At 48.4% G+C, this 27,911-nt stretch overlaps 1 protein-coding gene and 1 long non-coding RNA gene across 2 annotated transcripts in view; one reads left to right on the top strand and one right to left on the bottom strand.

Moving 5' to 3' along the window:
* The window catches only part of LOC103352232 (uncharacterized), a 35,904-nt gene extending 14,158 nt beyond the window's left edge, over positions 1–21,746 (top strand). Inside the window, exons 4-5 of the long non-coding RNA XR_011379817.1 lie at positions 7,479–7,554; positions 21,293–21,746. This is a non-coding gene — a long non-coding RNA (uncharacterized lncRNA). The remainder of the gene's footprint in view (positions 1–7,478; positions 7,555–21,292) is intronic.
* Positions 21,747–24,752: 3,006 nt separating this feature from the next.
* MC3R (melanocortin 3 receptor) lies at positions 24,753–27,639 on the bottom strand. Its single transcript, XM_051832671.2, has one exon. It carries the CDS (start codon positions 27,179–27,181, stop codon positions 26,210–26,212), a length of 972 nt encoding a protein of 323 aa, XP_051688631.1. The 5' UTR covers positions 27,182–27,639; the 3' UTR covers positions 24,753–26,209.
* Positions 27,640–27,911: the final 272 nt, after the last annotated feature.

Consider the following 27,911-nt stretch of genomic DNA (forward strand, 5'->3'; position numbering starts at 1 on the left):
CAGATTCCCATTCTTAATTTTTACAATGATCTATTATCAGTTTATTTAGTGGTCATATAGTTAACCCTTCTCTAAGTAAAGGTGTTCAGCAAATAATATGAAGAGAAAGAAAACAAAACAAAATAAAACTAAACAAAATATTGTTCCTTAATGGAAGAGACAAGGGCTATAAACAACCATCCATTCTCCGAATACATTACATTCAGGTATTAGTTGCATCGGATTAGGGAGAACATATGATATTTGTCTTTTTGGGATTGGCTTATTTCACTAAGTATAATGGTTTCCAGATGTGACCATCTTGTTGCAAAATACAGGATTTTGTTTTATTTTTTTTTTTACAGCTGCGTAGTACCGTAATGTATATAGACCATAATTTCTTTATCCAGTCAGTAGTTGATGGATGTCTGGGTTGATTCCTTATCTTGCTATTGTGAATTATGCTGCAATGGGGGTACAGATAACTCTTTGATATACTGATTTCTTTTGGTTTGGGTAAATTCCCAGGAGTGGGATGGCTGGATCATTTGGTAGGTCTATATTCAGATTCTGAGGTATCTCCATACTGTTTTCCACAGTGGTTGCATCAGTTTATATCCCACCAGCAGTGGGTCAGAGTACCTTTTTCCCCACACCCTCACCAGCAATTATTGTTTGTTAATTTCTGTATGTGAGCCATTCTAATTGGAGTGAGGTGAAACCCCATTGTGATTTTGATTTGCATTTCCCTGATGGCTAGTGATCCTGAGCATTTTTGCAAGTGTTGGTCATTTGAATTTCCTCTCTTGAAAAATTCCTGTTTAAGTCCTTTGCCCATTTCTTTACTGGATTGTTTGTTTTGTTGTTGTTGAATTTCTTGAGCTCTTTATATATTCTGGAGGTTAACCCTTTATCAGGTGCATAGTTTGCAAATATTTTCTCCCATTCTGTTGGTTGCCTCTTCATTTTGCTGGATGTTTCTTTTGCAGTGCAGAAGCTTCTCAGTTTGATGTAATTCCATTTGTCAATTTTGGCTTTGACTGCCTGTGCTTCTGAGGTCTTTTCCAAGAAGTCTTCTTCTTTTTTTTTTTTTGTTGAAGATTTATTTATTTATTTGGAAGAGTTACGCAGAGAGAGAAGGAGAGGCAGAGAGAAAGAGAGAGAGGGAGAGAGGTCTTCTATCTGCTGGTTCACTCCACAGTTGGCCGCAGTGGTTGGAGCTGAGCTGATCTGAAGCCAGGAGCCAGGAGCTTCTTGTGGGTCTCCCACATGGGTGCAAGGAGTTGAGCCATCTTCCACTACTTTCCCAGGCCACAGCAGAGTGCTGGATCAGAAGTGGAACAGCCGGGACTCCAACTGGTACCCATATGGAATGCCGGCACTGCAGGCAGTGGCTTTACCTGCTATGCCACAGCGCCAACCTCCCAAGAAGTCTTTGCCTATGCCAATGTTTTGTAGAGTTTCCTCCATGTTCTCCAATAATTTGATGATATTGGGTTGTAGATTTAGGCCCTTTATCCTTTTTGAGTGGATTTTTGTGTAGGGTGTAAGGCAGGGGTCTAATTTCATACTTCTGCACGTGGAGATCCAATTTTTCCAGCACCGTTTGTTAAAAAAGAGATCGTCTCTTCTCCATGGATTGATTTTAGCTCCTTTATCAATTATAAGTTGGCTGTAGGTGCATGGATTGATTTCTGGAGTTTCCATTCTGTTCCATTGGTCTATAAGTCTGTTTTTGCTCCAGTAACAGGCTGTTTTGATCGTAACTGTCCGGTAGTATGTCTTAAAATCAGGTATTGTGATGCCTCCAGCTTTGTTTTTGTTGTATAAGATTGCTTTAGCTATTCCAAGTCTCTTGTGTTTCCATATGAATTTCAGTATAGTTTTCTCTAGATGTGTGAAGAATGTCATTGGTATTTTGATTGGGATTGCATTGAATCTGTAAATTGCTTTTGGTAATACGGACATTTTGATGATTTTAATTCTTCCAATCTGTGAACATGGAAGATTTTGAGGAAGAGGGATTCTGATCTCTCTGACTTGTTTAGGGGAAGAAGGAGGGGCAGAGACAAAAGGCTGGGCAGTGAGAAGGACTTTGCTTCTGATGCCCCCAACTTCTTCAGTTCAAGGTACTCAGTCCACCTTGGGGATTCGTGCGGTGAGCCCCGAGAACTGTCCCAGCCCAAGATCAGAGTGGAGGCTTTCATTGCCTTGAAACTCGTTATTCAGCTGTCGTTGTCTCGTGCTCTCCCCTTTAGTGGAGTTTGCAGTGTGCCGCAGCTCCTCTTAAATCAGCCTTGTCTCGCACCTCTGCTTCAGACTCCACCTTTCGTTCCTCTTCATCCCTTTGGGTTTAGGGCCTTGAGTTACTCCCATATCTCTTGTGGTTCCCCTGAACTTGTAGTTTGCAGACAGTGCTTCTGTGAATCAGTCCTGTTTGAGCTGTCTTCACCTAAGATGCCGGTCTGTTTTCTGCGAGGGCCCTGACTGCGGCACCGAGAGACGTGTATCGTTCCTGTAGTGGGGTTTCCCTCATTCAGCAGATTCACCAGGGTCCTCTTCTGTCTGAAATCTATGGTGGAATCTAATAGGGGTGAATCACAGTAAGGTTTCTGCGTGTTGATTGCGTCCATGAAGATTCCCCTGGACGAGCTCTCTGCTGCGCAGTGAAGTGTGCATCGTTTTGGAGTTTCTCACCCAGATGGCTTCACAAGGCTTCTTCCCTGTATGAGTTTTATGACCCCCAGAGAGATGTGATTTCTGGCTGTAGGCTTTCCTGCTTTGACTACACTCACAGGGCTTGTTGCTCTGGTAAAACTTCCTTTCTTGATGGGAAATGTGCCATCAATAATCTTCTCTCTCAGATGGCGGTTTTCTCTGTTATGGATTCTAAAGTGAATGATGAAGTCTGGTTTTGATGGAGGGCTGATTACCTTCCTGAGGGCCTGACTGTAATGTTGGAGGAGCTGCAGCAGGATCGTTTTCCACCTCCGTGGCCGATGACTCCACCTTTGCACAATTTCCCTCATGATTTACCAAGTCTAAATTATGTTTCAAATTCAGTCTAAATGAATCTCATGGATGGGATTTTAGTTCTTGGGGTGATTGGAAATTAAACCAAAATGTTTTCCAGCACTGTTACACTCACTGCGAGTCCCCTTAGCCTGGACTTTCCTGTAGGTGGATGCTGCTTGTATGGAAGGCCTGCCTGTTTCCTGTTGCCAATCTGTTAGGCTGTCGTCTTTGTGTGCAGCTTTTTCTAAAGTAGAGTAGAATAAGTTGTTCCTTTTGAATCTTTCCACTTCCATGAGGAATAGACACATCTTGAAAAACGCTTTGCTGTGGTTGGCTTCTTAGTTTATACTTACTCGTTAGCCTTACAGTGATCTGAAAAGCAGATCACCTACCTCCACCCCTCATTCAGAGAAGGAATGTGTGGGATAGGGTCTTCTTGGATTTCTCCCTTTCTTTTTCTTTTTTCTTAAAGATTTATTTATCTATTTGAAAGGCAGGTTTACAGACAGAGAGAGAGAGAGAGAGGCAGAGACAGAGAGAAAGAAAGATCTTTCATCTGCTGGTTCACTCCCCAAATGGCCGCCAAGAGCCAGAGCTGGGCTGGTCCAGAGCTAGGAGCTTCTTTTGGGTCTCCCACGTGGGTGCAGGGGCCCAGTGACTTGGACCATCTTCTACTGCTTTTTCAGGCCATAGCAGAGAGCTGGATCAGAAGTGGAGCAGCTGGGACTCGAACAGGCGCCCATATGGGATGCCAGCACTGCAGGCAGCGGCTTTACCCACTGTGCCACAGCACCAGCTGCTGATTTCTCCTTTTTTCAAACTTTTTTAAAAAAGTTTTTCTACCACCCTGGTTTTTTTTTTTTTTTGAGTCTTTTTACAAAAACTACACTAACACAAATACTGTAGACTTCTATATTCAAAGAGCAATTAGCTCAATATGGACAACATCCATGTGCTATAGCTAATTTTAGACACAAACCGATGGCTTCAAACATGCTCTTTTAAAATAAGAATATGCCACTTTTCAAAATTTTAATTTGGTTAGGTTTTCTTTTAAAATAAATTAAAATATATGTAATGTGCATATGTATATACAACATTAGAAGAGTGTATGTTGCATATACACTTACTTGTTACACACATGCATGCACGCACACAAGTATCTACAGCAATCACTGAAGAGGATGCAAATGTTCCCTCCCGGATTTAAAAGGCCATTCCCTACTTCAGTATTACATTCAACACCATTATAATCGCCCTTCTGCTAGAGGTAACTTGCTACACTTATGCTGGATGCTATTAGAGTCATGAACCAAGAATTAAACAGTAATTCCTAACTCAATGTAAATGAAATAGTCCAATTTAACATTCTACTGAAAATTACAATAGTGCCAATGTAAAAATGAGCAAATTTGGGGAGATTTATCAAAGAAATTCTTTCCTCTTTCCTACTCAGTGTTTAGGTAAAAGTATATTTTATAAGTGGGAAAAAAACTCCATCTGGACAAATTATTATACTCTATCCAGTTAACACTAAATTGATGGATCTGAAAGGTCGCAAGGCACAACTTGCTGTCTTACTCCACCAACTGTTGTTCAGCATTGAGTGAATTTTGCTTTTAAACAACCTCTAAGATCTTTTGCAGCCTTATTTTCTAAAATTTCTTTTGTAAAACCTCCCTATGTTCAAATTAATGGTAGGAGGATAGCAAAAAAAATTGAGGTAGTATATTAAAAGTTGAGATGAGTCACTCTGAATAAAATATAAAAGGTAGACAAAAGTGACCCCTTTGACAAATTCTGCTTTAAAAAATATGCTAGAGCACTGAAGGAATAATTTACAAAAACAATAATTTTTATTTATTTATTTACTTGGAAGGGAGGGAGTGAGAGATGGAACAAGGGGAAAGACATATTCCTTTCCATTTGGTTCACTCCCCAAATGCCCATAACAGCCTGAGCAGGCCAGGCTGAAGCCAGGAGCCTGGGTCTGGGTCTCCCAAGAGAGTGGCAGGGACTCAAGTACTCGAGCCGTCACCTGCTCCCCTCCAGGGTGCACATTAGTGGGAAGATGGCACTGGGAGTGGAGCTGGGAGTCCAACCCAGGCACTCTGGTAAGGGATGTGGACACCGCAAGCAGTGGCCTTTGTGCCAGACACCTGCCCCGATTTTCCTCCCTGTTTCTGCTTCAGTTCACATCAGTTTTCTGACTTAATACCTCATGGAGACAAGGCTCCATCAGCTGCAGCATCTGGCCTCTGTCTCTGGGCTTTCCCCACCCCCATCAGGTGGAATCCATAGCTGCATTTGTGAGTGTAATGGGTACCTGGTTCTTCGTCCTTTCAAAGTCTCCTTGGGAAAGAGAAGAATCCAGTGAAGATGGAGCTGGCTTGTCCAACATTTGGGTTAAACTCTCTGCATTGCCTTGTTGTGGAGACCTCATGGGAGCCTTCCTTTCTTTGAACATCAAAGACAAAGGCAAGATCAGACCCCTGAACCTTGGGATACTTCTTGAAACTCTAGGCTCTGTCTTGAAGTCTTGCTGCAGGTATCGGGGCCAAGAGGGTCTCCTCTCCAGAAAGGTTCCTGCTAAGAGTCCTGGTTTTTGGGTTGTTCTCCCAGCACTCCCTTCCAGCGAGTTCAGTATTGGAGCTTGCCTTCAGCCCACTCTACAGTCCCGCTGCCTGTGCCATGCAGTGCTTTTCTGCCACGAGGCCAGATAGCAGTGACCCTGGGTTCGTTGTCTATGTATTCTCATTCACTACTTAAGTGGTTCCTAAAAACATGTATTTATTTATTGCTCATGCATCTGAAAACTGGATTCTGTCTAACTTTCAACCTGTCTCCATTTATCTTCTCATTCCTGGACCCAGGCTGAAGGAGCAGCCCCTATTTATGAAATACTGTTCTGTCAGAGATAAAAGTCCAAGAAAGTGGGGTTCAACTATGATAAAAAACTTAACGCTTATCTTTGGATATGAAAAATGTATCTGCTCACATCCCTTGGCTAAAGCGTGACACATGCCAGAACCAGAGTCCAAGGGCTGGAGAATCTGTTCTCTTCCTATGGGGTGCATGAGCAGGTCATACACCAGTAGTAGGGCTATGTAAGCTTATTACAGAGAGGGAGACAGTAGTTACAAACATAAATCTGATACGAATACATACCAGTTTAAATTTTTTTTTAAGATCTCCATCTTGGGGACTTTCATCCTCCCAATCCGGTTTTAGCCTGCATAGCTGTCATCCTGAGAGCTCCCTCATGGAAGGCGGAGACTCAACCCCTTGAGCTGTCACCTGCTTCCCAGGGAATCAGAAAGGGGCTGGGACCTGAGCCCAGGCTCTGCACTATGGCATGTGTGCATCCTGACCAGCACCTTAGCAGCTGGGCCCAAACGCCCGCCCTGTCATCACTTACGTTACTCACAGTTTTAAAGCAACCCCAGCCTCTGGGTGCTGTGCGTTGGAACCACCTCTGTCCACTGGCTGCCTCTTTGGCAGGCCCTCGGGTTTCAGTTCTCACCGCCTACTGAGCCACCAGTTACCTGGTTGACTGCCTTTTGGCCCCCTGAATTGAGTTGAAATCTCTAGTGTGCTATGTTCTCTTCCTCCCTTTTCTTCCCTTGTGGCTTCTACATCCTGCCCGCCTTTCCTTTTTTTCTTTTTTGAGAGGCAGAAAGAAAGAGCTCCTAACTGCTGTTCACTCCCCCCTCAAACACCTGCAATGGCTGCAGCTGGACTGGCCAAAGCCAGGAGCTGGGGACTCAATCTGGGTCCCCCACATGGTTGGCAGGAGCCCTGTCATTGAACCCTGTCTATCACCTGCCGCCTGCCGCCTCTCAGTTCACATTTATGGAAAGCTGGAATCAGGTGCTGGGAATGCAACCCAAGCAGTCTGATATGGGATGCACGTGTGCTGGACCTTCCCGTCACTAAGGGAGGTTTCAGGCGAGGGGGTGGGGAACACAGTTGCTTGTGATCCAGGTACTGGATTTTTTTTATTTTTTATTTTTAGAGATTGATTATATATTTGAAAGGTAAAGTATCAGAGGGAGAGACAGGGATATTCCATCTGCTGTTTCACTATGCAAATAGCTGCAACAGCCAGGGCTGGGCCAGGCGAAGCCCGGATCCTGGAACTCCATCAGAGTTTCCCACATGAGTGCAAGGGCCCACGTAGTTGGGCCATTTTCTGTTGCTTTCCCAGGTGCATTAGCAGAGAGCTGGATTGGAAAGAGGGCAGCTGGGACACGAACCAGTACCTATAGGGGATGCCGACGCTGCAGGTGGTAGCTTAACCACAATACTGGCTCCAAGGGCTGGTTTATTTGAGGCTTCTCTCTTGGATTGCAGATGGCACCTTCTCCCTGTCTTTACTTGTCCACCTTCCTGGGGGTATGTCCTATTCACCTCCTAATAAGGGCATCAGTCATACTGAATTAGGGCCACCTGTTAATCTCATTTAACCTAGTTACCTCTTTAAGGGTCTCCAAATACATCTGAGGTACTGGCAGTAGGACGTCAGCACTGAATTTGAGGACACGTGATTTCATCCATAATGTGAGTATGGGGGAAGAATTCCAAACTGATTTGGTGACTCCCAGGGTAGACCTGATTCAGTGCTCATCTTAGTGTTCTGGAGTCTGTTTGTCTACATGTTCACCCTATGGGAGGTCACTCTTTTCCTCCCCGGAGAGGGTCCTCGTCCAGGGTGCTCTGAGGATCCCTGGTCTGAGTGGACCCTGGGGATCTGTTTTTGCTCTCCTGAGTATGCCCGGATCCCATGGCAGGCACTCGGTTCAGGGGACTGACCGGGGATCCCTAATGTGTACACACGCGCCCTCCTCACAGCCATGGCGTCCACAACAGCCTGTGTCTGCTGACCGAGGTTATCCAGAATTGTGTTTTTGAGCAGTTTGTGTGTGTTTTGTGACTTCAGGTAAAGTCACATAACCTTAGTGGCTTTCACCTGCTGTGGAGCGGTGTCGTGAAACCTCAGGGGCATGCAGTGAGCGTCACTGAGACCAGCACCCTTGCCTCTTGGTGCCCACACTGTGGAGCTGCTGATAGTGGGAGCTGTGCGACCGTCAGGTGGCCTCGTGTTCGTTTTCATTAAAATCACGGCAATCACACAGGCAGATGCAGTTATAAAGCTTCCTGAGATTTGGGCAACATGGAGCGAATGATGATGTGAAAGCCCCCTCTTGCCCACCTCCGGGCAGGGGAAGTTCATTGCCAAAGTGTAGATTTTTAGACCCCTTTTGACTAATTTTCATATTCATGAAAATATACAAAGTATTGGGTTTCCTTTGTATGTATTTAATGCAAGTACTATGGACCTTTTTGTGCAATTCAGTTTTTTTTTGTCACTTAACTTGGAGTTCTGCTCGTGTCAGTTTGTAGTTCTTGTCAATGACCAAGCCATGTTTCCTAGTACTGGGGTGTTAGTGTTCATGGACGCACTGCCCTGGTGGCTCCCGTTGGTGGTGGTCCTGAATTTTCACTGCAGTGGGCACTGCTGGAATGAATTTCGCCCCTGTGCCTCCTTGCACACTGTCGCTCCCCCTCTTCGTGGAGGAACGACACAGGACCCTGCGCTGTTCTTTTGTCTTCTCGGCCCTTCCCGGGTTGGCTGCTGTCCCTCCACCTCCGTGGAAGGGCGGTTCCCCCTGCCACTTTCCCCACTTCCGCGGGGGAGCGGCACACCGCCGGCCAGCTCTCTCGGGGGCTGCACAGGTGTTCCTCTTAGATGTTCCTGGTGCATGTTGTCTCTCTCCTCCTTTATAGTCCTCTTCCACCAATCCCAACTCTGCTACCCACACGCAGAGCACGCTGCTCTCCTCCAATCAGGAGCAGGTCCTGCTGTTTATTGGTTGAACTGGAGGCAGCTGCGTAGAAGCTGTTTCCTCCTCTCCCAGCGCCATATTGTGGGAGAGCAGATGCATAGAATAAGTCTTAATTCCAGTAACTTAGTCTAGTCTCAGTTGCTCCCCACAGCACACGTGGGTTGGTGGCCACACTTCAGCTTCAGCAGGAGCTGAGCTCTTCTCCCTGCAGTTCATGCTGCCCTGGACAGAGGGCCCCTGTGCCCGCCTCCCATCCACTCTGCAGCCTCACACATCCCCCAGCTGTTCAGATGGGCCCAGTGTCGGGGTGGAGGATGGTGTTTTGTTGTGCCTCATTCAGCAGTTTGTTTTCTTAAGAGCTGATACAAACTTTTCTTCAAGGGAGGGAGAGGCAGAGTAGCACTGGCTGAGAGAGGCTGCTCCCATTCTTATGCCAACTCCCCATCCCCTCACTGGTTTAAAAAGCTCTTTTGCCCTTGTGTGTGGAGCAAAAACACCTGAGAGTAAATACTCGGAAAGCCCTTGGGACTGTGCCTGACTCTGGTAAGGGCTATGCAGTTGTGAAATTGTTTTTCTAGCAGGATAAGGAGGGCCTCACCTTTGGGGTGTCTGGGATGTCTTAGCTTCAAAGCCCAAGAAATGCCTAATCCTTTTCACTTTCCGGAACCCGTGAAGGTCAGCCACCCTCCTACCCAAGGTCACACATCGTCGTTGGTCACTGCCAGACCCTGCCACCTAATTCCGAGCCCTGTGTCTGTCTCCCCTCATTCCTGACATCCCTCAACTCAACCAGGTTTGTTTGTGGTATAGTCCCAGGAGAGGAATCCTTGCTGCCAGTGACTCAGGACTTGGCTGAGGGTTTTCAGGACAAAGCTCATGTGAGGATCTGCTCAGTGGAAGCCCAGGGATCCCCAGGAGTGCCTCCTGTCTGGGACTGCAGAGGGCCTGCCAGTGGGATGACTCGGATCAATGGGTTTTCCTTTGGGACAGGTGTCTGAGTACTGGGTGAGGTGGGCAGGGGGAGAAGAAGCCACAGTGTCTCTGGGGTAGCCTCTTTGCTCTTACGACACTGTCTGATCCTGGGGTTTGTTCTTGTCCAGTGTGTGGCTCTGTTCCCTGCACAGCCTGTTCAGGACACGGGAGATGAAGGCACTAGAGCACAGAGTGGCTTTCAGAATCCATCAAAACACCAAAGCCAGACCTTGGCTGCTGGAATGGCTAATGACTCGTGTGACGATTTCACTGGGGTGGACAGTCTGACCTTTCTTTTTGAATGTGTAATTACTAAGTTTTTTTTCTCCCCGGCACGTCTTGTTCCATTTAATTTAATCCGTTGGTTTGATGGGTGTACTGAACATCTACTCATTATCCAGTAACAGAAGTGTAAAGCCAGATGAGTTTTGCTCTTTTTCTCTCCGAAAGTCTCGATTTACCTATCAAAAAGACGTACCCAGGCAATCAGAATCGCTCCTGGGTACGAGGCCGACATTTTAGATTTTGAGGTTTGGGATTGTCTTTCCTGAAAACATGATTGTTTTCTCTTTGTAAACAGTCTCGGCTTTCCGACCCCTTGTCTGTATTTTACGGTAAAGCCGCGGTGATCCCTCCCTAGCTGGGTCTCGCCGGCCACGCCCTTGTGCCCCTATGGGAACGGCTGTGGCTTCGGGCTCAGACCCGTGTGTCCTGGCTGTGTGGCTTTCCAGCTGTGTGGCTACGTTGCTTGCCTCTCTGAACCTCAGTGTCTGCATTGGGGAAATGCTGATGATTTCTGTATTTTTGTTGTCTTGAAGATGAGGCAAAATGAAAAGGGGACATGACATGGTGGCTTCAGGTCTGTGCAGGTGGCAGCACGGTGAGTGCCACGGAAGCAGGGACTGTTGTGGGTGGTGCTGAGCCGCTGCTCCATGGAGGAGCCCTCTCCTAGCTTCCTGCTTGGCCTCCCTGCAGGCCCCCACCTCCTCCCTGCCAGTCTCTCTCCCACTTTTCTAGCATGGTCATGGGGATGTCTTCTCTCTATGCCGTCACCTGCATGAGTCTCCTGGGGCTTCCCTGACCCGCTGGCTGCAGTCAGCAGCAGGTTCTCCTCTCAGAGTTCAGAGGCTGGGCATCTCTGGTGAGGAGCTTGGCAAGGCTGAGCTTGCCTCTCCCAGCCGTGGGTGCTGGCGGCCGTCCTTGGCGTACCTCGGCTTATGGCTGCAGCACTCCAGTCTGTGTCTTCACATGACCTCCTCCCCATGGGTCTCTGGGTCCACACTTCCCTGTCCTTTCTCTTATAAAGACTCCAGCCATTCCATAAAGCACCATCCCTAACCCCACTTCACTTCAAGGTCCTTGTCATGCTCACCTCTGCAAATGCCTTTCTTATACATTTGGAGGTTCCAGATAGATGGGGACTTTGGGGGTGACACTGTTTATCCCAGCACCCACCCAGGTACGGCTGACAGTGAGGAGAGCCGGGGTGCAGAAGGCCTCCAGTGTGGGGCCAGGGCTCCAGGACTGGGGTTTATGTGCATCTGACTGGTTTAATATAAAAGTGAAAATCCTCCCTCCCCCATCTCATATTTCAGTCGCATCAAAACTACCAAAAGCCATAGCAAATTTGTCCTGTGAGCTTTGTGGTGTGAAGAGTGCGGGGTCAGTAGGTTAGTGCCTAATGGTGCTCACGAAAGGACAAGGACCCTGTGGGGAGCCTGCTTTGGACTATCCCCAGATGGGAAGATTTCGGTCCTGGGGTGATTGCCAGACCACAGCTGCAGTGAAGAGCAAACAGATTGGCTGGTTTCTCAGTTGTTCTGCAGGAGGCTTGGAGACACAGGGTGGAGTGCGGGTGTAGGGGGTGGGGTGGGGGGGTTTGGGCACTTGGTGAAGCATGGACTATTCTGGATCTCTTCTTCTGCCCTGGCTGGCTCTCACTAAGGGCTCTCAGGAGTTGCATTCATTCTCTGTGTTTGGAGGAGTGTTTCCCACACTCCTTGGATAGCACAGTCTTGGATTGTGGATCTTACAGTTCCGCCACTCCATTCTGTGATTTCAGAAGTGAGGCCCAGACCCAGAGGCTGGGTTTGTGCTTTATTTATGGAAACCCCACTCTGTGGATCACAGCTGCCTCCTATGGGCGTCTCCTGTGTGCCAAGCCCCTGTAGGCACTTACCTCAAAAGGTCGTGGAGAAAAGGGGTTAAAGGATGAGTTTGTTTTGAAATCCATGTATATGAGGGGTCTTTAAAAAGTTCATAGAAAATGAATATCTTAAAAAAAGCTTTATTGGCTATAAAAATATTTTGTACCAAAACAAGCTTATCTTTCAATTCCATTTCCATGAATGCTTAGAAGTTCTCTTGTATTTAATCCTCACAGCAATCTGAGGGCATAGACATCGTAGTTATGTGCAGTTTAAAGGAAACAGCGGTGAGTCGCTTGCCCAGATCAGCCAGGTAGTGGGCGGGGGACTCACGGTTGAAATGCCCCATACTCCTGGGCTGGGTTCCCATAAATCAGTGGCTGATTCTCAGAACTTGTGGTCAAGAGTGTGGCCACCCACTGTTTCCTGTCTTTGGCACAGATCCATAACCACTCTGTGCCTCAGTTTCCTTATTTGTAAAAGAGGTACAGTAACGACTTTTTGCCTCCTGGGATGTGTAGGGGACTTAACTAAGCATGAAACTGGACAAGTTAGCACAGGTAAAGCCTTGGAATGTGTCTGGTGCACAGGAGGCCCTCTGGAAATGTTAGTTCTCTCTATAGTTAATGTTGTTGCTGTTCCTTGTGGCCTCTGACCTCGACACAGAGTGAGATCTCAGAATCATGCCTCCCTGGTTTCTGTGACTTTCTGAGTCTTGATCTTCCTGTCTGTAGAACGGGAACGGTATACCCACTTTGCAAGGTGGCCATTGGGATTAGAAGTGACACCCAGTCCCAGCCCGGCACCATGGCACACGTCTAATGCTTTAGAAACCGCAAGCATTTGTGCTGGCCAGTATTCTCTGAGCAGACAGAATGTACGTCAGAGGATTTTGTTTGTGTGTTCTCCCTCAGCAAGGGAGGCTTCCAGACTCTATTCTTTGAAGCGCCTTTTAGGTAAAGCAGTGCAAGGAGCTGTGGCTTGCTCAGCGGAAAAAGAGAAAATGGCATCTTTGCTGGATTTGTTCCTCTCTTGGCAGGGTTGAGCTTGGGGGAGGGAGGACCACTGAACCTAGGGAGCCCTGGAATCTTCTGGAAGGGCAGAGCTGATAACACCATGGTTTCTCCCTGCGAATTTAAATTAGGGAGACTTACCCTGCTTTGGGGTTGGAAAGAGAAAGAGTCATGGGAAATGAAACAGCTGTGGGAGTAGTGTGCCAGGGCCAACAAGTAAAAACATGTTTACATCATCTTTTTTTTTTAAGAATTATTTTATTATTTGAAAGAGTCACACACAAAGAGAAGGAGAGGCAGAGAGGCAGAGGGGCAGAGAGAGAAAGACAGAGAGAGAGAGAGAGAGAGAGAGAGATCGAGAGAGATCGAGAGATCTTCCATTCTGCTGGTTCACTCCCCAAATGACTGCAATGGTCAGAGCTGAGCTGATCCGAAGCCAGGAGCTGGGAGCTTCTTCCAGGTCTCCCACGCAGGTGCAAGGGTCCAAGGACTTGGGCCATTCTCTGTTGCTATCCCAGGCCATAGCAGAGAGCTGGATTGGAAGAGGAGCAGCTGGGACTAGAACTGGCACCCATACGATGCCGGCGCTGCAGGCTGGGGCTTTAACCTGCTACACCACAGCGCCGGCCCCTGTTCACATAATCTTATTCATTTCCGTTGTCGGGTTTCCAGGTAAAATAAATGACAAAGAGTTGTTTAATATAAGTGTTCCCTGTGCAATATTTGGAAAATATTTATTCTGAAATAGATTGGTTATCTGCAATTCCAGTTTGACTGGGCACACTCTGTTTTATCTGGCAACCTACAGAAGGGGTGAACGAAATGACCCCCAGGAGTTGGATCTGACACAGACCTGGGATAAATCCAAGTGGCCAAAAAGGAGGACTGAGGAAGGTCAGGGCCCAGGGAGTTGGCCATGTGCATAGGTGGAGGAGCCTGAGTAACAGTGCCTGGGGCCCTGGGCTGCTTTGGGGGTGGCCTATGACACTGGGGCAGTGGGGTTCCACACTGGTTGTCCCTTACCTCTTTGAGCTTGCGGCTGATTTGTCCTTGAGTTAGGTTGTAAGCAGAACTGAGCTCTTCCTCCCTGGGATGCTGATGCAGGAGTTGGAGTATCTGGAAGGTGGTCTGATCTTGCTGCTCACAGGGACAGGTGGGGCCCTGACTGTAGCTTTCTGGGGCAGCACCTCATTTGTCCATTTCTTCTATAGGTTTGCCTTTTCAAACAACTTTACTGAGGTATCACTTATGACCATAAAATCACCCATTGAAAGAGTGCAATCAATAGTTTTTGACAACATCACTGAGTTGTGCTGCCAGCCCCACATTCCAATTTTAGGCCAGGCCCATCACCTTCGTAAGATTCCTTGTACCCATTTACAGTCATTCTCTGTTCACACCCCTAGTCCCAACCCCAACCCACACCCATAGGCCCAACCCCAGGGGACCACCCACCTACTTTTTGTTCCCACGTGTTTGTCTTTTCTGGGTGTTTCATGGAATCATATGACACCTTGCTCTTTGTATCTGGCTTCTTGCCCTTAGCGTTGATGCTTCTGGGTTTGTCTGTGCTGTCAGCGGCACTCAGCCCTGTTCATGGCTGAACGTTATTTCTTTGCACCAACATTCTGTTTTCGTTTATCACTTCACCTGCTGATGGACACCTGGGTTTCCCAGTTTTGCAGTTATGAATAATTCTGCTAGGGCATTTGCATGCATGACTTATTTTTATTAAGTAACTACATGAGTTGGAGGGGAGAAGATTTTTTTTAACTTTTATTTAATGAATATAAATTTCCAAAGTACAGTTTATGGATTACAATGGCTTTTTCCCCCCATAACTTCCCTCCCACCCGCACCCCTCCCATCTCCCGCTCCCTCTCCCCTTCCATTCACATCAAGATTCATTTTCAATTCTCTTTATATACAGAAGATCAGTTTAGCATATATTAAGTAAAGCTTTCAACAGTTTGCACCCACACAGAAACACAAAGTGAAAAATACTGTTTGAGTACTAGTTATAGCATTAAATCATAATGTACAGCACATTGAGGACAGAGATCCTACATGAGGAGTAAGTGCACAGTGACTCCTGTTGTTGACTTAACCAATTGACACTCTTGTTTATGTCGTCAGTAATCCCCCTAGGCTATTGTCATGAGTTTCCAAGGCTATGGAGGCCTTTTGAGTTCTCCGACTCTGATCTTATTTAGACAAGGTCCATAGTTAAAGTGGAGGTTCTCTCCTCCCTTTAGAGAAAGGTACCTCCTTCTTTGATGGCCTGTTCTTTCTACTGGGATCTCACTTGCAGAGATCTTTCATTTAGGTGTTTGTTGTTGTTGTTGTTGTTGTGTTTTTTTTTTTTTTTTTTTTTTTTTTTGCCAGAGTGTCTTGGCTTTCCATGCCCAAAATACTCTCATGGGCTCTTCAGCCAGATTCAAATGCCTTAAGGGCTGATTCTGAGGCCAGAGTGCTGTTTAGGACATCTGCCATTCTATGAGTCTGCCTGCTGTGTATCCTGCTTCCCATGTTGGATCATTCTCTCCCTTTTTTATTCTATCAGTTAGTATTAGAAGACACTAGTCTTGTTTATGTGCTCCCTTTGATTCTTAGTCCTATCATTATGATCAATTGTGAACAGAAATTGATCACTTGGACTAGTGAGATGGCATTGGTACATGCCACCTTAATGGGATTGAATTGGAATCCCCTGGCAAGTTTCTAACTCTACCATTTGGGGAAGTCTTATTGAGCATGTCCCAAATTGTACATCTCCTCCCTCTCTTATTCTCACTCTTATATTTAACAGGGATCACTTTTCAGTTAAATTTCAACACTTAAGAATAATTGTGTATTAATTACAGAGTTCAACCAATAGTATTAAGTAGAACAAAGGCCGGTTCCATGGCTCAATAGGCTAATCTTCTGCCTGCAGCGCCAGCACACCGGGTTCTAGTCCCGGTCGGGGTGCTGGATTCTGTCCCGGTTGCCCCTCTTCCAGGGCAGCTCTCTGCTGTGGCCCAGGAGTGCAGTGGAAGATGGCCCAAGTTCTTGGGCCCTGCACCCGCATGGGAGACCAGGAGAAGCACCTGGCTCCTGGCTTTGGATCAGCGCGGTGCACCGGCTGTAGCACGCCGGCTGCGGCGGCCATTGGAGGGTGAACCAATGGCAAAGGAAGACCTTTCTCTCTCTGTCTCTCTGTCACTGTCCACTCTGTCTGTCAAAAAAAAAAAAAAAAGTAGAACAAAAAAATACTAAAAGGGATAAAGTATTAAGTTGTTCTCAACAGTCAGGGCAAGGGCTGATTAAGTCACTGTTTCTCATAGTGTCCATTTCACCTCAACAGGTTTCCTTTTTGGTGCTTGGTTAGTTGTCATCGATCAGGGAGAACATATGATATTTGTCTCTTTGGGACTGGCTTATTTCACTCAGCATGATGTTTTCCAGATTCCTCCATTTTGTTGCAAATGACCAGATTTCAATGTTTTTGACTGCTGTATAGTATTCTGTAGAGTACATGTCCCATAATTTCTTTATCTAGTCTACTGTTGATGGGCATTTGGGTTGATTCCAGGTCTTAGCTATTGTGAATTGAGCTGCAATAAACATTAAGGTGCAGACCGCTTTTTTGTTTGCCAATTTAATTTCCTTTGGGTAAATTCCAAGGAGTGGGATGGCTGGGTTGTGTGGTAGGGTTATATTCAGGTTTCTGAGGAATCTCCAGATTGAGTTCCATAGTGGCTTTACCAGTTTGCATTCCCACCAGCAGTGGGTTAGTGTTCCTTTTTAGGGGAGAAGATTTTTAAGATGGACGTCACCTTAACTCATGGTATTGTGAAACCGAGGACAAGACTGGCAATGAGGAAGACACCACTGAGCAAACTACCTTATGCCAGCCCTAGGTGTGGGAAACAACTGGAAGCCAAATGTGTAGGAATAGCCCACTAGAGCGAGGCATCTTCTCTGTCATGTACATTTATGGTTTTGTACACAATCTTTTAAAGACATTTCTGTGTTTTGAATGGAAGCACTGGATAGCTACCTAGAAATTACCAGATGATTTAGGGGAAGACAAAGAACGCCTGCAGCCTGCAAGAACGAGTGGATTGTGCAGCTCGGGCCCCCAGAGCCGTCCTAGCGTGACTGGGAAAGAGAGAGGAGGAGGTGTGGCTGAGGTTTGTTGCCTTCCTCTTGGGCGGAGGGTGGAGGGTGGGAAGGGAACTATCAGGATAGAGCAGCAAGTTTCTCTGAGGTTCCTGAGCACGTGGCACGGAAGCCCCACACTGTTGGGTATGCTGTGCACAAAGAACGGGCTTAAGAGAGAAGCGGTGCAGAGGCAATTCGGGGCAAGCGTTTGCCCTAGCCGTTGAGACACTCTTTAGGACGCCAGTTGGTGTACTTGGTTTGCTTTCCAGCTCTGGCTGCAGATTCTAGCTTCCTGCTAATGTGGACCCTGGCTCAAGTGGTTGTGTCCCTGCCGCCCATGTGGGAGATGAGACCCCACTGAACTGCTGGCTTCTGCCTGTGCCAGCCCTGGCCACTGTGGGTTGAAGTTGAAAGATTCTTGATTCTGCCTGTGTCTGAGATGAATCAAAGCCATCAGCATCTAATTTAAAGAGAGTGCCTCGATGCCTCTTGCTCCTAGTGGTGTGGAGCCTGCCTGGCTCAGGTGTGGCTTGCTGGCTGTTGGCATCCAGGAAAGGGTTCCTCCACCGTGGCCCTGAGTATTTTTTTCAAGATTTATTTATTTATTTGAAGGTCAGAGTTATGGGGGAGGGGAGAGATAGCTTCCATCCACTGGTTCACTCCCCAAGTGGACGGAGTGGCAGGGGCCTAGGTGGCAGGGACCAAAGCACTTGGGCCATCTTCCACTGCTTTTCCAAGGCCATTAGCAGACAGCTGGACCAGAAGTGGAGCTTTTGGCACTTGAACCAGTACCATATGGAATGCTGGTTTCACAGGTGGAGGCTTAACCTGCTATGCACAATGCCGGCCCCTGCCTGGGCTGCCGTGTTCACTGCTACATCCTGAGCTGGTCCATTAGACACCTGGTCTGTGTAGGCACCTGGTCCATGTAGGCACCTGGCCATGTAGGCACCAGGTCCATGTAGGCACCTGGTCCATGTAGACACCTGGTCCATTAGATACCTGGTCCATTAGATACCTGGTCCATGTAGGCACCTGGCCATGTAGACACCTGGTCCATGTAGGCACCTGGTCCATGTAGACACCTGGTCCATGTAGGCACCTGGTCCATGTAGACAACTTGTCCATGTAGGCTCCTGGTCCATGTAGGCATCTGGTCCATGTAGGCACCTAGTCCATGTAGGCACCTGGTCCGTGTAGGCACCTGGTCCATGTAGACACCTGGTCCATGTAGACACCTGGTCCGTGTAGACACCTGGTCCGTGTAGGCGCCTGGTCCATTAGACACCTGGTCCATGTAGGCACCTGGCCATGTAGGCACCTGGTCCATTAGATACCTGGTCCATGTAGGCATCTGGTCCATGTAGGCACCTAGTCCATGTAGGCACCTTGTCCATGGAGGCACCTGGTCCATTAGACACGTGGTCCGTGTAGACACCTGGTCCATGTAGGCACCTGGTCCATGTAGGCACCTGGTCCGTGTAGGCGCCTGGTCCATGTAGACACCTGGTCCGTGTAGACACCTGGTCCGTGTAGACTCCTGGTCCATGTAGGCACCTGGTCCATTAGATACCTGGTCCGTGTAGACACCCGATCCATGTAGGCATCTGGTCCATGTAGGCACCTTGTCCATGGAGGCACCTGGTCCATGTTAGATGCCTGATCTGTGGTCACAGAGCAAAGGGAGCTCAGGCCTGGAGAAGAAGAAAATGTCAGCTCAGAAGGAAAGTTGGGGTTTGTGTGCTGCCTGGGCATTGCCGAGAACAAGCACTTGTGAACTTCTCCGTTGTTAACCTGGACCCAGCTGCACACAAGGAATAAGTTACAGAAGACGATGTCCTGTTCTGACGAGGAAACCATTTTCCCAGGAGAGCTCTGTGTTTTATCCTGAAGTTGGTTATCATGCCCATTTTATAGGAGGGAAGCTTGAGGCTCAGAAGGGTGACCATCACCTAGCCCTGACAGCTTTTCCAAATGTCCAAAATGTCACACTGGAGCTTTAAAACAAAGCAGATCCCTGCACTTCCCACAGAATAAGTCAGGTTCTCTGTTAGGGCAGGACCAGGCTTAGCATCTTTGTCATTCTGCAGGTGCCCCCAGACTTGCAAACAGCTCTGAGCGGCTCTAGTCTGCCCTGAACCAGTGGTGCTGGTTCCAGAGGCCTCCCTCACCCTGTCTGTCTTCCCGCTGCCCCATGCCTTGCTTGCTTAGTAGCTTGTTTTTGTTCCTCCTGGAGTTTCTGGTGGGCCTCCCTGCTGATGGGGTCGTCTCAGCGTGGGTGACTCAGAGGGTGGACTGTCTGCCGATGATTCATGCCTATGTCTGCAATGCCAGTGGCTCACCTGCTTACTGCATTTCATCCCAAACAAGGGGGTGCCATGCGGAGAAGCTGAAAAAGCTGAGGGAAAAGGGGAGGAAAGGTAATTCCTTGCAAAAAACTCAAGTGACATCAGTTAACTTTGATCTCCTTTTGCTTTCTCAAGACTTTTTCTTTGGCCTTACCTCCCTGCATTGCTATGATTGCTTTGTGAGGAGGCCGCTGTTGCTGTGACCTGCAGTGGGGGGAGAAGCTAGCTTAGCCTGTGTCCTGATGCCTTTTGTGGGAAACCTCACAGTGTTGGCCTCAGAGCTGCAGCACCTGTTAGAAATGCAGAGTGCCAGGCCCCACCTCAGGCCTTCAAATCAAACTGCATTTCAACAAGATATTCAGGGATTTGGGGCACATCCTTGCTGGGGATGTAATAAAGTGACTCATTAATATTTTAATATTGTTAGCAATAATAGTCAGCGGGTGGATATTTGGCCTAGCAGTTAAGATGCTTGCATCCCATATTAGAGTGCCTAAGTTCAAGTTCAAGTTCTCCTGATTCCAGCTTCCTGATAATGTGCAATTGGGAGATAGCAGGTGATTGCTCAAGTACTTGGGTCCCTTCTACCCACTGGTAGACTTGGATCAGTTTCCTGCCTTCTAGCTTTGGCCTGGCCCAGCTCTGGCTGCTGCAGGTATTTGCAAATTGAACAAGTGGATGGGAGCTCTGTCTATCTCTTTGCCTTTCAAATAAATAAAATAAAATTTAAAAGAATAATGTTAACGAGTGCCATGAGCAGCCTTATGTGGACTCTTGCTGAAACATCTCAACCACGCAGGACCCCTCCATGCTGGGGAGAGGCAAGCACAAGCAGAGCCCGGGGTCACATTCAGGCCTTGCCTCCTCTTAGATTCATGGTAGCCTCTGTATTCTGTTATTGGTCTGAATGGATCAACTGTGTCTGCTCACTCACTGCTCAGTTCTCAGACATTTTTTGAGTGCCGCCTTGGACCAGCTGTCTGAGCTAGGAGGGGGAGCAGATGGAGCTGACCGCTTCAGGACGCTCCCAGTTTAGAGGGGCCCTGGGAGGAGAGACACTGAGGAGAGCCACTGCCTCTGGGCGCCCCCAGTGTTTGCTTGGGGGCAAACCTTGAACTTGAATTCAGCACTTTGTTGCTGCTCTCCAAAAGAGTAACTCCGTGGCTCCAAGCACTAGTGACTGACATGAGTTCCCGCAGATCTTGTGGGGATCTTTGCAGCCACACACAGAGTCAGCTCCTTCTGTCTTTCGACCTTCTCCCTGTAGCCCTGGAATCCCCCACCCACCCCAGTCCCTCCTGCCACAGACTCCTCAGGCCCTGTGGACGCAGCCTCCTGCTGAGTTCCCCGAACCTCCACCTAACACGAGTGTGTCGTCCCCACAGGACTTGGCTGCCGAGAATAACCGGCTGTTCTGCTCTCTGTGTTTTGAAGTCACAGCAGTAGGCAAGGAGCCGTATAATGTAGTTCTGCCCAAAGATCAGGGGGCACAAGGGAGGAGGGGAGTGGCTTCACATACTGGAGACGCTGGTTTTGTTATCCAATTTTTCACCTTTGCTTGCAAACTTTAACGAAAAATGTCTCATTGGAGCTCTGCCTGTCCTATTCTTACTAAAATGGGATGGTCGGTTGGCAGTTAGCTTGAGTTGTCTTTTCTCATGATGTGGTTGTGTTTAACTTATTTTTCAGCTCATTCTTTTTGCAAATGTGTAAACTCAATAAGCAAACCAGATCATTCCCTCCCTGATAAAGAGATTCATTCAGAGCCAGTCTGTTGGCGCTTCCCCCTCTGGACCGTCTGTGACGTGGTTCCTCTGGTCCCTCAGATGCCGAGTGAGATGCACCAGCACAGAGTCACTGGGATCAGCACGAAGGATTCCCCCACAATCAGAAGCAAAGTGAGGAGGACTTGTGTGGGATGGCACGTGTGCCGTCTCCAGGAGCGGGCCTGTGCTCTGCCCAGTGTTCAGGACAGCATGCTGCATGCTGGGATGTGTGTGTGTGTTTTTGCCATGAGCAGGCGATGTCATCAGCCAGAGTGTCTACCTGCACTCGGCTGACAGTGCAGGGGCAGATACAATTTTTGTGTGACCCAGTGAATCAACACGACAAAGAGGAGACTTTGAATGTCTCTGTATATTTGGGACACTTCAAGAAAAAATGCACAAATAAAGCTTGGTGAATTCTTACAGATGGGTCAAGAAATGGAAGGCTACCAACCCTCTCCCTCCTGAAGCCCCCATGATGCCAAATAAAGAAGATTTTAATTATAAAATAAAATCCCAGTTGGGTGGCTGCCGAATTTCTTCTTCTTGGTTTATCAGGATGTACTGTGTGTCATTTTTCTTTGGTGATTAGTTCTCCCAGTGAGCGTTTGTTGGCCAAGCCTAACATTCTTGGCTGAGAAGTTCTGACCACCAGGGGGTCATGTCCACAGGTTTGGTTACAGTCAGTGTTAGATACATGGGCTGTGTACCTGTTCTCTGTCGGCTCCTATGTGAGTTTTTCACTTTTATCTTAATTTGCTTTTTAAAGTTCAGCTTACTTATTTGAGATGGGGAGAGAGTGTGTGTGCTAGCTCTTCCAGTAACTGGTTTATTCCTCAAATACCCACAACAGCTGGGATGGAGCCAGGCCAAAGTCAGGAGCCTGGAACTCAGTCTTGGTCTCCCATGTGGGTTGCAGGAACCCAGGGGCTTGACCCTTTACCTGCTGTACTCCAGGTGTGCATTAGCAGGAAGCTGAATCGGAAGCAGGATGGAGACTCCAACACGTGCACTCCAGTGTGGGCTGCAGGCATCCCAAGCAGAGTCTTAACCCCTGCACCAAATGCCCACTCTTCGCTTTTTAGAGCAGCCTTGGAGTGTGCTGAAAAGTCGTTGTTATTGCACCATTTTACAGATGAGGAAGGTGAGCCGCAGTGGCCGTCACATAGCAAACAGAAGACGCGAGACTTGGACGTGGCTGTGTCTGGCCTCTGGCTGTAGAATAGATTTGGGAGGGGCCTGGGGTAGCAGTTTTCTGGTGCCTCTGTGCTGTTCATTGCACACTCCCACGTCAGAGGCCCACGCTCACGTTTGTTGAGTTTACCGGTTCCCTCATCTGTCTTGCTGATTTCAGTTTAGTTCAGAGCCTGGTAGAAAAGTGAGAAAAAAAAAATTGAAAGTGCGGTTCATTCCCTGACAGGGAGGTCTATGGGGGCTGGGAGCTTTGCAGAGCCCTTCAGCTCATCCTTGAGGGTGTGGGGAGTTGGTTGAATTAAGCGACACAGGCACCAGTGCGTGCGAGGTATTCACCTTGAATTAACAGACGGTTTGACCTGGGGCGACCGTCCAAGTGCTGTTTTCTAGGCACACCGTTGGTTGTGGTCACCAGCAATGCAGCAGAGCTCTGAACTTACCCCTCCAGTCTGAGGGGAACTTTGTATCCTAAGCTCAGCCTTCCCACCCTGCCGTGCCCCCTCTTCCACTCCTAGCTTCTGGTAACCACCGTTCTACTCTGTTCCTGTGAGACTGGCTATTTCAGATCCTGCTTGTGAGTGAGATCTGGCAGAATTTGTTTTTCTGTGCCTGGATCCTCCATCTATGACCCCTGAGGAGGGAGTGGGTTCAGGGCAGCAGGGCAACACCCTGTAGGGTTAGTGGTCATTTTCCCATTGTCCCAGCTTTGCCTGTCACCTGCTGAGCAGTTTGGGTCAAGACGATTAACCTCTGTGGTACAGAGATTCCTTTTCCTATTGGACAAGAGATAATAGTGCTGCCTTCATGGGGTTTTGGTGAGGATTAAATAAGTCAACATCTAAGTGCTCCCTGCAGTTATCTGCCACATAATAAAAACCATATAATGCCTTTCTTTATTGTTTTCGTTACTTAGGCTCCCACAATAGGGTTCTTAGATCCGAGAGGCTGTTTCTCAATGGGAAGCTTTCTCTTTTGTTCTGCCTTTTGATATCTAGTTCTTCCCAGTTTCTGGGTTTATGTTGGTTCTTGGCTAATCCAACATTAAGGTACTTGACATCCTGATGAGAAAGGTTGAGAGGAAAAATTGCTGCTGTCCAACTGGGTACCCACATGAAGATGTACAGGAATGGTCATGGAGGAGACTAAGAGGTCTTGGTTTCCAGGCTTGCTTACCTGAGATGTGGGTGCCAGGAAAAGGCATCCGTGGACTGTGACTTACCCCTTCGACGCACTCTTCAGGGCCACTGGTACCAGTCTTTGGAAAGGCAGAGCAAGCAAAATAATTGTGCCCCTTGATTATTTTCATGCTGGCTCCCTGGAAACTCTGGCAGGAACTTGCATCAGAGTCTTTCCCCAACAGTAGCACACCCCTCCATGTCACCAGCTGCACTGTCCACACTGCTTCCACCAGAGGCACTAGGGATGCTGGGGTTGGATGTGAGAGTGTGGGTTGGCCTGCCTGAGTTTGAATCTCTACTTCTCCACTTGGCTGATTGAATTTCCACAGACAGCTCCTTAAGCCCGCTGAGTTTCAAACATCTCATCTGTAAAGCAAAGATAATACAAGGGGTAGACCTTGTTGGGTACCTTGTGGAGTTCCAAGCAATGTGAGTACTTAGCACGATCTGGGACCAGCACTCTGTGCAGATAGATGAGTACTTGGGCTACACATCGGGCCCGTTTGGAGTCCCGTTAAATCCCTTCTCTTTAAAAGGTGGTCTACAGCTGCAGCCACATCGCCAGGGGGCTCCTCTGAGTCCAACCTGCTGACTTAGATTCTGCACTCGAACAGAGCCCCAGGTGATCCTCGCAGGCGACCTCTCTTAGCTCATAGTGAGCTAAAATGTACAGGGCAGGAGGCTGGTCCTCACTGATCATGGAAAGCTGTGGGCAGCAGCAGGTTTGGTGCAGAAGGAAGGAAATCAGTATCAGGAAGCAGACTGTCCTGTGCGTCTCAGCTGGACATTCTTGGACAGTGACATCACCCCCAGGATGGAATTTCTCCCGTGAAAATGACTCACCTATTTTAGAGGTGTGTTGACAGGACAAAATGTGAAAACTCACATGGGAGTCAAGAATAAGTTATTTTTATCTTGTTTATGTAGCAAAAGGACATCATAATTCCTATAGCTGTTAACATAATTTTCAAAGAATTCAGCTCCCTGTTTTCCACATTTACTTGCCGAGTGGAGATGGATGAGTCATGTTAGTTGCTGTCCTGGTTAAAACAGTGGGAATGACTGGTCCAGGAGCCACAAGCCTGGTAGTTTTGGACACTGAATGGGAGAGTGTTGCAGTTTGCTAAAAAGCATTGCCCTAGAAAAGACCGTCATCGTGACCAATGGGACTTCCACTCCATTTGCAAAACAGCACCATAAGTGCACACAATGCACACCGGCCATGTGCAGAAGCCACCAGCGGGACTCCAGGTGCCACATTTCAGTGTCAGACACATTCAGCAGTCACAGAAGCCTTTTATTATTTCCAAATTTCACAATCAAAGCAAAAAACAAATCATTTTGCTTATATTAGCAGAAAATCTCCAAGTACAAAAAAGCCACAATATTTTCCAGAAAAGCACATAACTGCACACCAAAGATACTACATAACACTGAAGTCCAGGATGGGGGGCAATGTGAGGAACCCAGAAGTTACAAACTGTAGTTACCCAGGCAGGGCTAGAGCTGGCGAATGTGAGTCCCACTCAGGCAGTCTCCCTCGGTGCTCTCAGGAGTGGATCGCATCACGTGACCAGGCACAAGCATTGATAATGGGGCTCCCGGCTTTAACACCTAGTCACACAAAAGGAGCGGTGAGCCACAAACCATTCTCATTCACAGACGATGTGCAAGAGGTCATGTGACAGTGACATGATCATTACAAGCAAATAAACAGTTCCCAGGAATGGCACCCAGTCAATTTCGCAATTCCTCAAACTATTTGAAAGACCGTAAAGCAATTTCTTGTGGTCCTGCCACCCACAGTTCCCTCTCGTTTTAAAAGCAGAAAAGGAATATTAGAAGTCATATTTTACAATAAAATAAAAAGAGGTACATCGTGAGATAGCAAGGTTTTAAAATCCAAGAACACAGACATACTCTGATAATCCAAAGCACTTTGTCTTTTGTTGGAATTTTGAAGGCTGCCTTAGACTTAAAGCACAGCAGCATAGAATTGACTCATCTACAGGCTGGAGGGGAGGCTGGTGGGGGGCGTCGGGGTACGAAGTGAGAACAACACAGCGTGGCCGCCTTTGCCAAGGGTTACATGTGTTGGGAGAACGCTTTCCTGTTCACAGATGGGCAAGTAGAGCTGCAGTTGCCCGTGGACTAAATGCAAAGCTGTGTACAGTGCTGACCCCTGGAGGCTGTGAGAGTTTTGAGCCACTCATGTGGCTCAAGAGGGTGCTCCAGTCTGGTCTGACTTGAAGCACGAAGACAGGAGTGTGGGGGCAGGCGGCAGGCAGCGGGCAGGCGGCAGGCAGCCATCACAGACCCTGGCCGGTGGGAATGCATGCAGACAGCACCCGGGGCAGGCTTCGCCGACTCGTGGGCAGTGACCGTTTGGGAAAGGACAGTGTGACTTACCCACATTGGAGTCCTATTGGAGAGCCTATCGTGCCCTATTTTCCCCATCAGCTTAAAAACTAAAGGATGATCATGGCTGTGAACCTGTTGTTTGCATCTTCCAAGACTTCTCTCCCCTTTTCCTTCCTGAACATCTGGGCTGGCTGGAGGGTCAGAGGAGACCAGGCTGGTGACCGCTTCCGCTGGCCCTGGCACCCTAGCCCAGGTTCATCCTGTTGCAGCCACAGAGGATCTCCTTGAAGGTGTTGCGCAGCTCCAGGCTGTGGAAGGCGTAAATGAGGGGGTCGATGACGGAGTTGCACATGATGAGAACCAGGTAGGTGTTGAAGTGCGCCGTGTAGCAGATGCAGTAAGGGTTGGCGGGGCAGGTGATAATGAGCACCAGGTGGAGGAAGAAGGGGGCCCAGCAGAAGATGAAGACACCCAACAGGATGGTGATGGTGACAGCCCCCTTCATACATGAGTGCTGCTGCGGGGCCACCCCATCAGCGGGTGGCAGAGCCGCGATGCGCTTGATGTGCAGCCGGGCGAAGAGGAACATGTGCACGTACAGGGTGCCCATGAGCAGCATCATGGCAAAGAACATGGTGATGAGGCACACGATGACCATCTTGCTCTCGGAGTAGACGATGAAGACCACGCCGCAGACGCCACAGCAGACCCAGATGCCCACGATCAAGGTGAGGGCCTTCCGCACGGTCATGATGCTGTGGTAGCGGAGTGCGTAGAAAATGGTGACGTACCTATCGACGGCGATGGCCAGGAGGTTGCAGATGGAGGCCACCAGGGAGATGCAGATCATGGAGTCGAAGACGTTGTCCATGTGCTGGAGGAACTGGTCCTCGAAGGTCAGGTAGTTGCTGTTGACCACGCCGATCATGATGGTCTCCAGGGCATTGGACACGCTCACCAGCATGTCAGCCGCCGCCAGACTGCAGAGGAAGAAGTACATGGGCGAGTGCAGGTTGCCATTGCGGACCACGGCCAGGATCACCAGGATGTTTTCCAGCAGGCTGAGGACGCCGAGGGCCAGGAAGACCCCCGGCTTGATGAAGACCTGCTCGCAGAACCTGCTGCTGCTCTGGTTGCCGAAGGAAGGGGCTGCCAGGTGCTCTGAGCCGTTGGTCAGCGTCAGGTGGGCAGAACGCAGGCCACACGACGCATTCATTGCTCACGGACTGGCTGCTCCGAGCTGGGGCTGCTGCACGGTCTGCAGGAACCTGCTGGGGCTGCTGGCAGGAAAGGGGAAATCTCCTTCCGGATAATTCTTTTGGATGCTTGTCCAGAGCAGAGTTAGAGGTTGTTCTCCAGAATAAAAGGGAAAGAAAGGTGGGAGGCAGAAAGTTAGCCACTTGGAGACACGCGGGAAACTTTCCTCTGTCCTGGGGGAGCTGCTTATTAAAGACTCTCATCAGCCGCTCTCTGTCCCTCTGACCCCCGAGCGCTCTCTTTCTTTCCTTGCTTCCCCGCCTGTCACTGGTTGCTACAGCTACCGTTCTTTCCAAAGCAAGCCAGAGATGTGGTGCCTGTCACTGGCAGTGAGGGGAGAGCACTCAGGTTTTATACATCGGCGGAGGGCAAACAACTCCTACCTAATCTTCAGCGCAGCAAAATGACCACTGAGCATCAGGCACCTCTCTGAGTGACAGCAGGTTCCTGGCTGCTGGGCTCTGCAGAGACTGGGAAGCAGGCTGGCGCCCTCTGTAGGCCAGACCCGTCCCCGTCTTGCTGGCGCCGCTGAGTAGTTTGTATTTGTCATGGAAACAGCCGGCCACAGGCATCTGTCTGTTCCTCTGTTCATTCATTTGTTGCCCCCCCCCCTTTTTTTTAATAGACACATATTGAGCACCTACTATGTGTCAGGTCTCTGCTGGGTGCAGGAAATACAGGACAGAGCA

This window comes from Oryctolagus cuniculus, chromosome 11, assembly GCF_964237555.1.
Source record: "Oryctolagus cuniculus chromosome 11, mOryCun1.1, whole genome shotgun sequence".
NCBI classification, from domain to species: Eukaryota; Metazoa; Chordata; class Mammalia; order Lagomorpha; family Leporidae; genus Oryctolagus; species Oryctolagus cuniculus.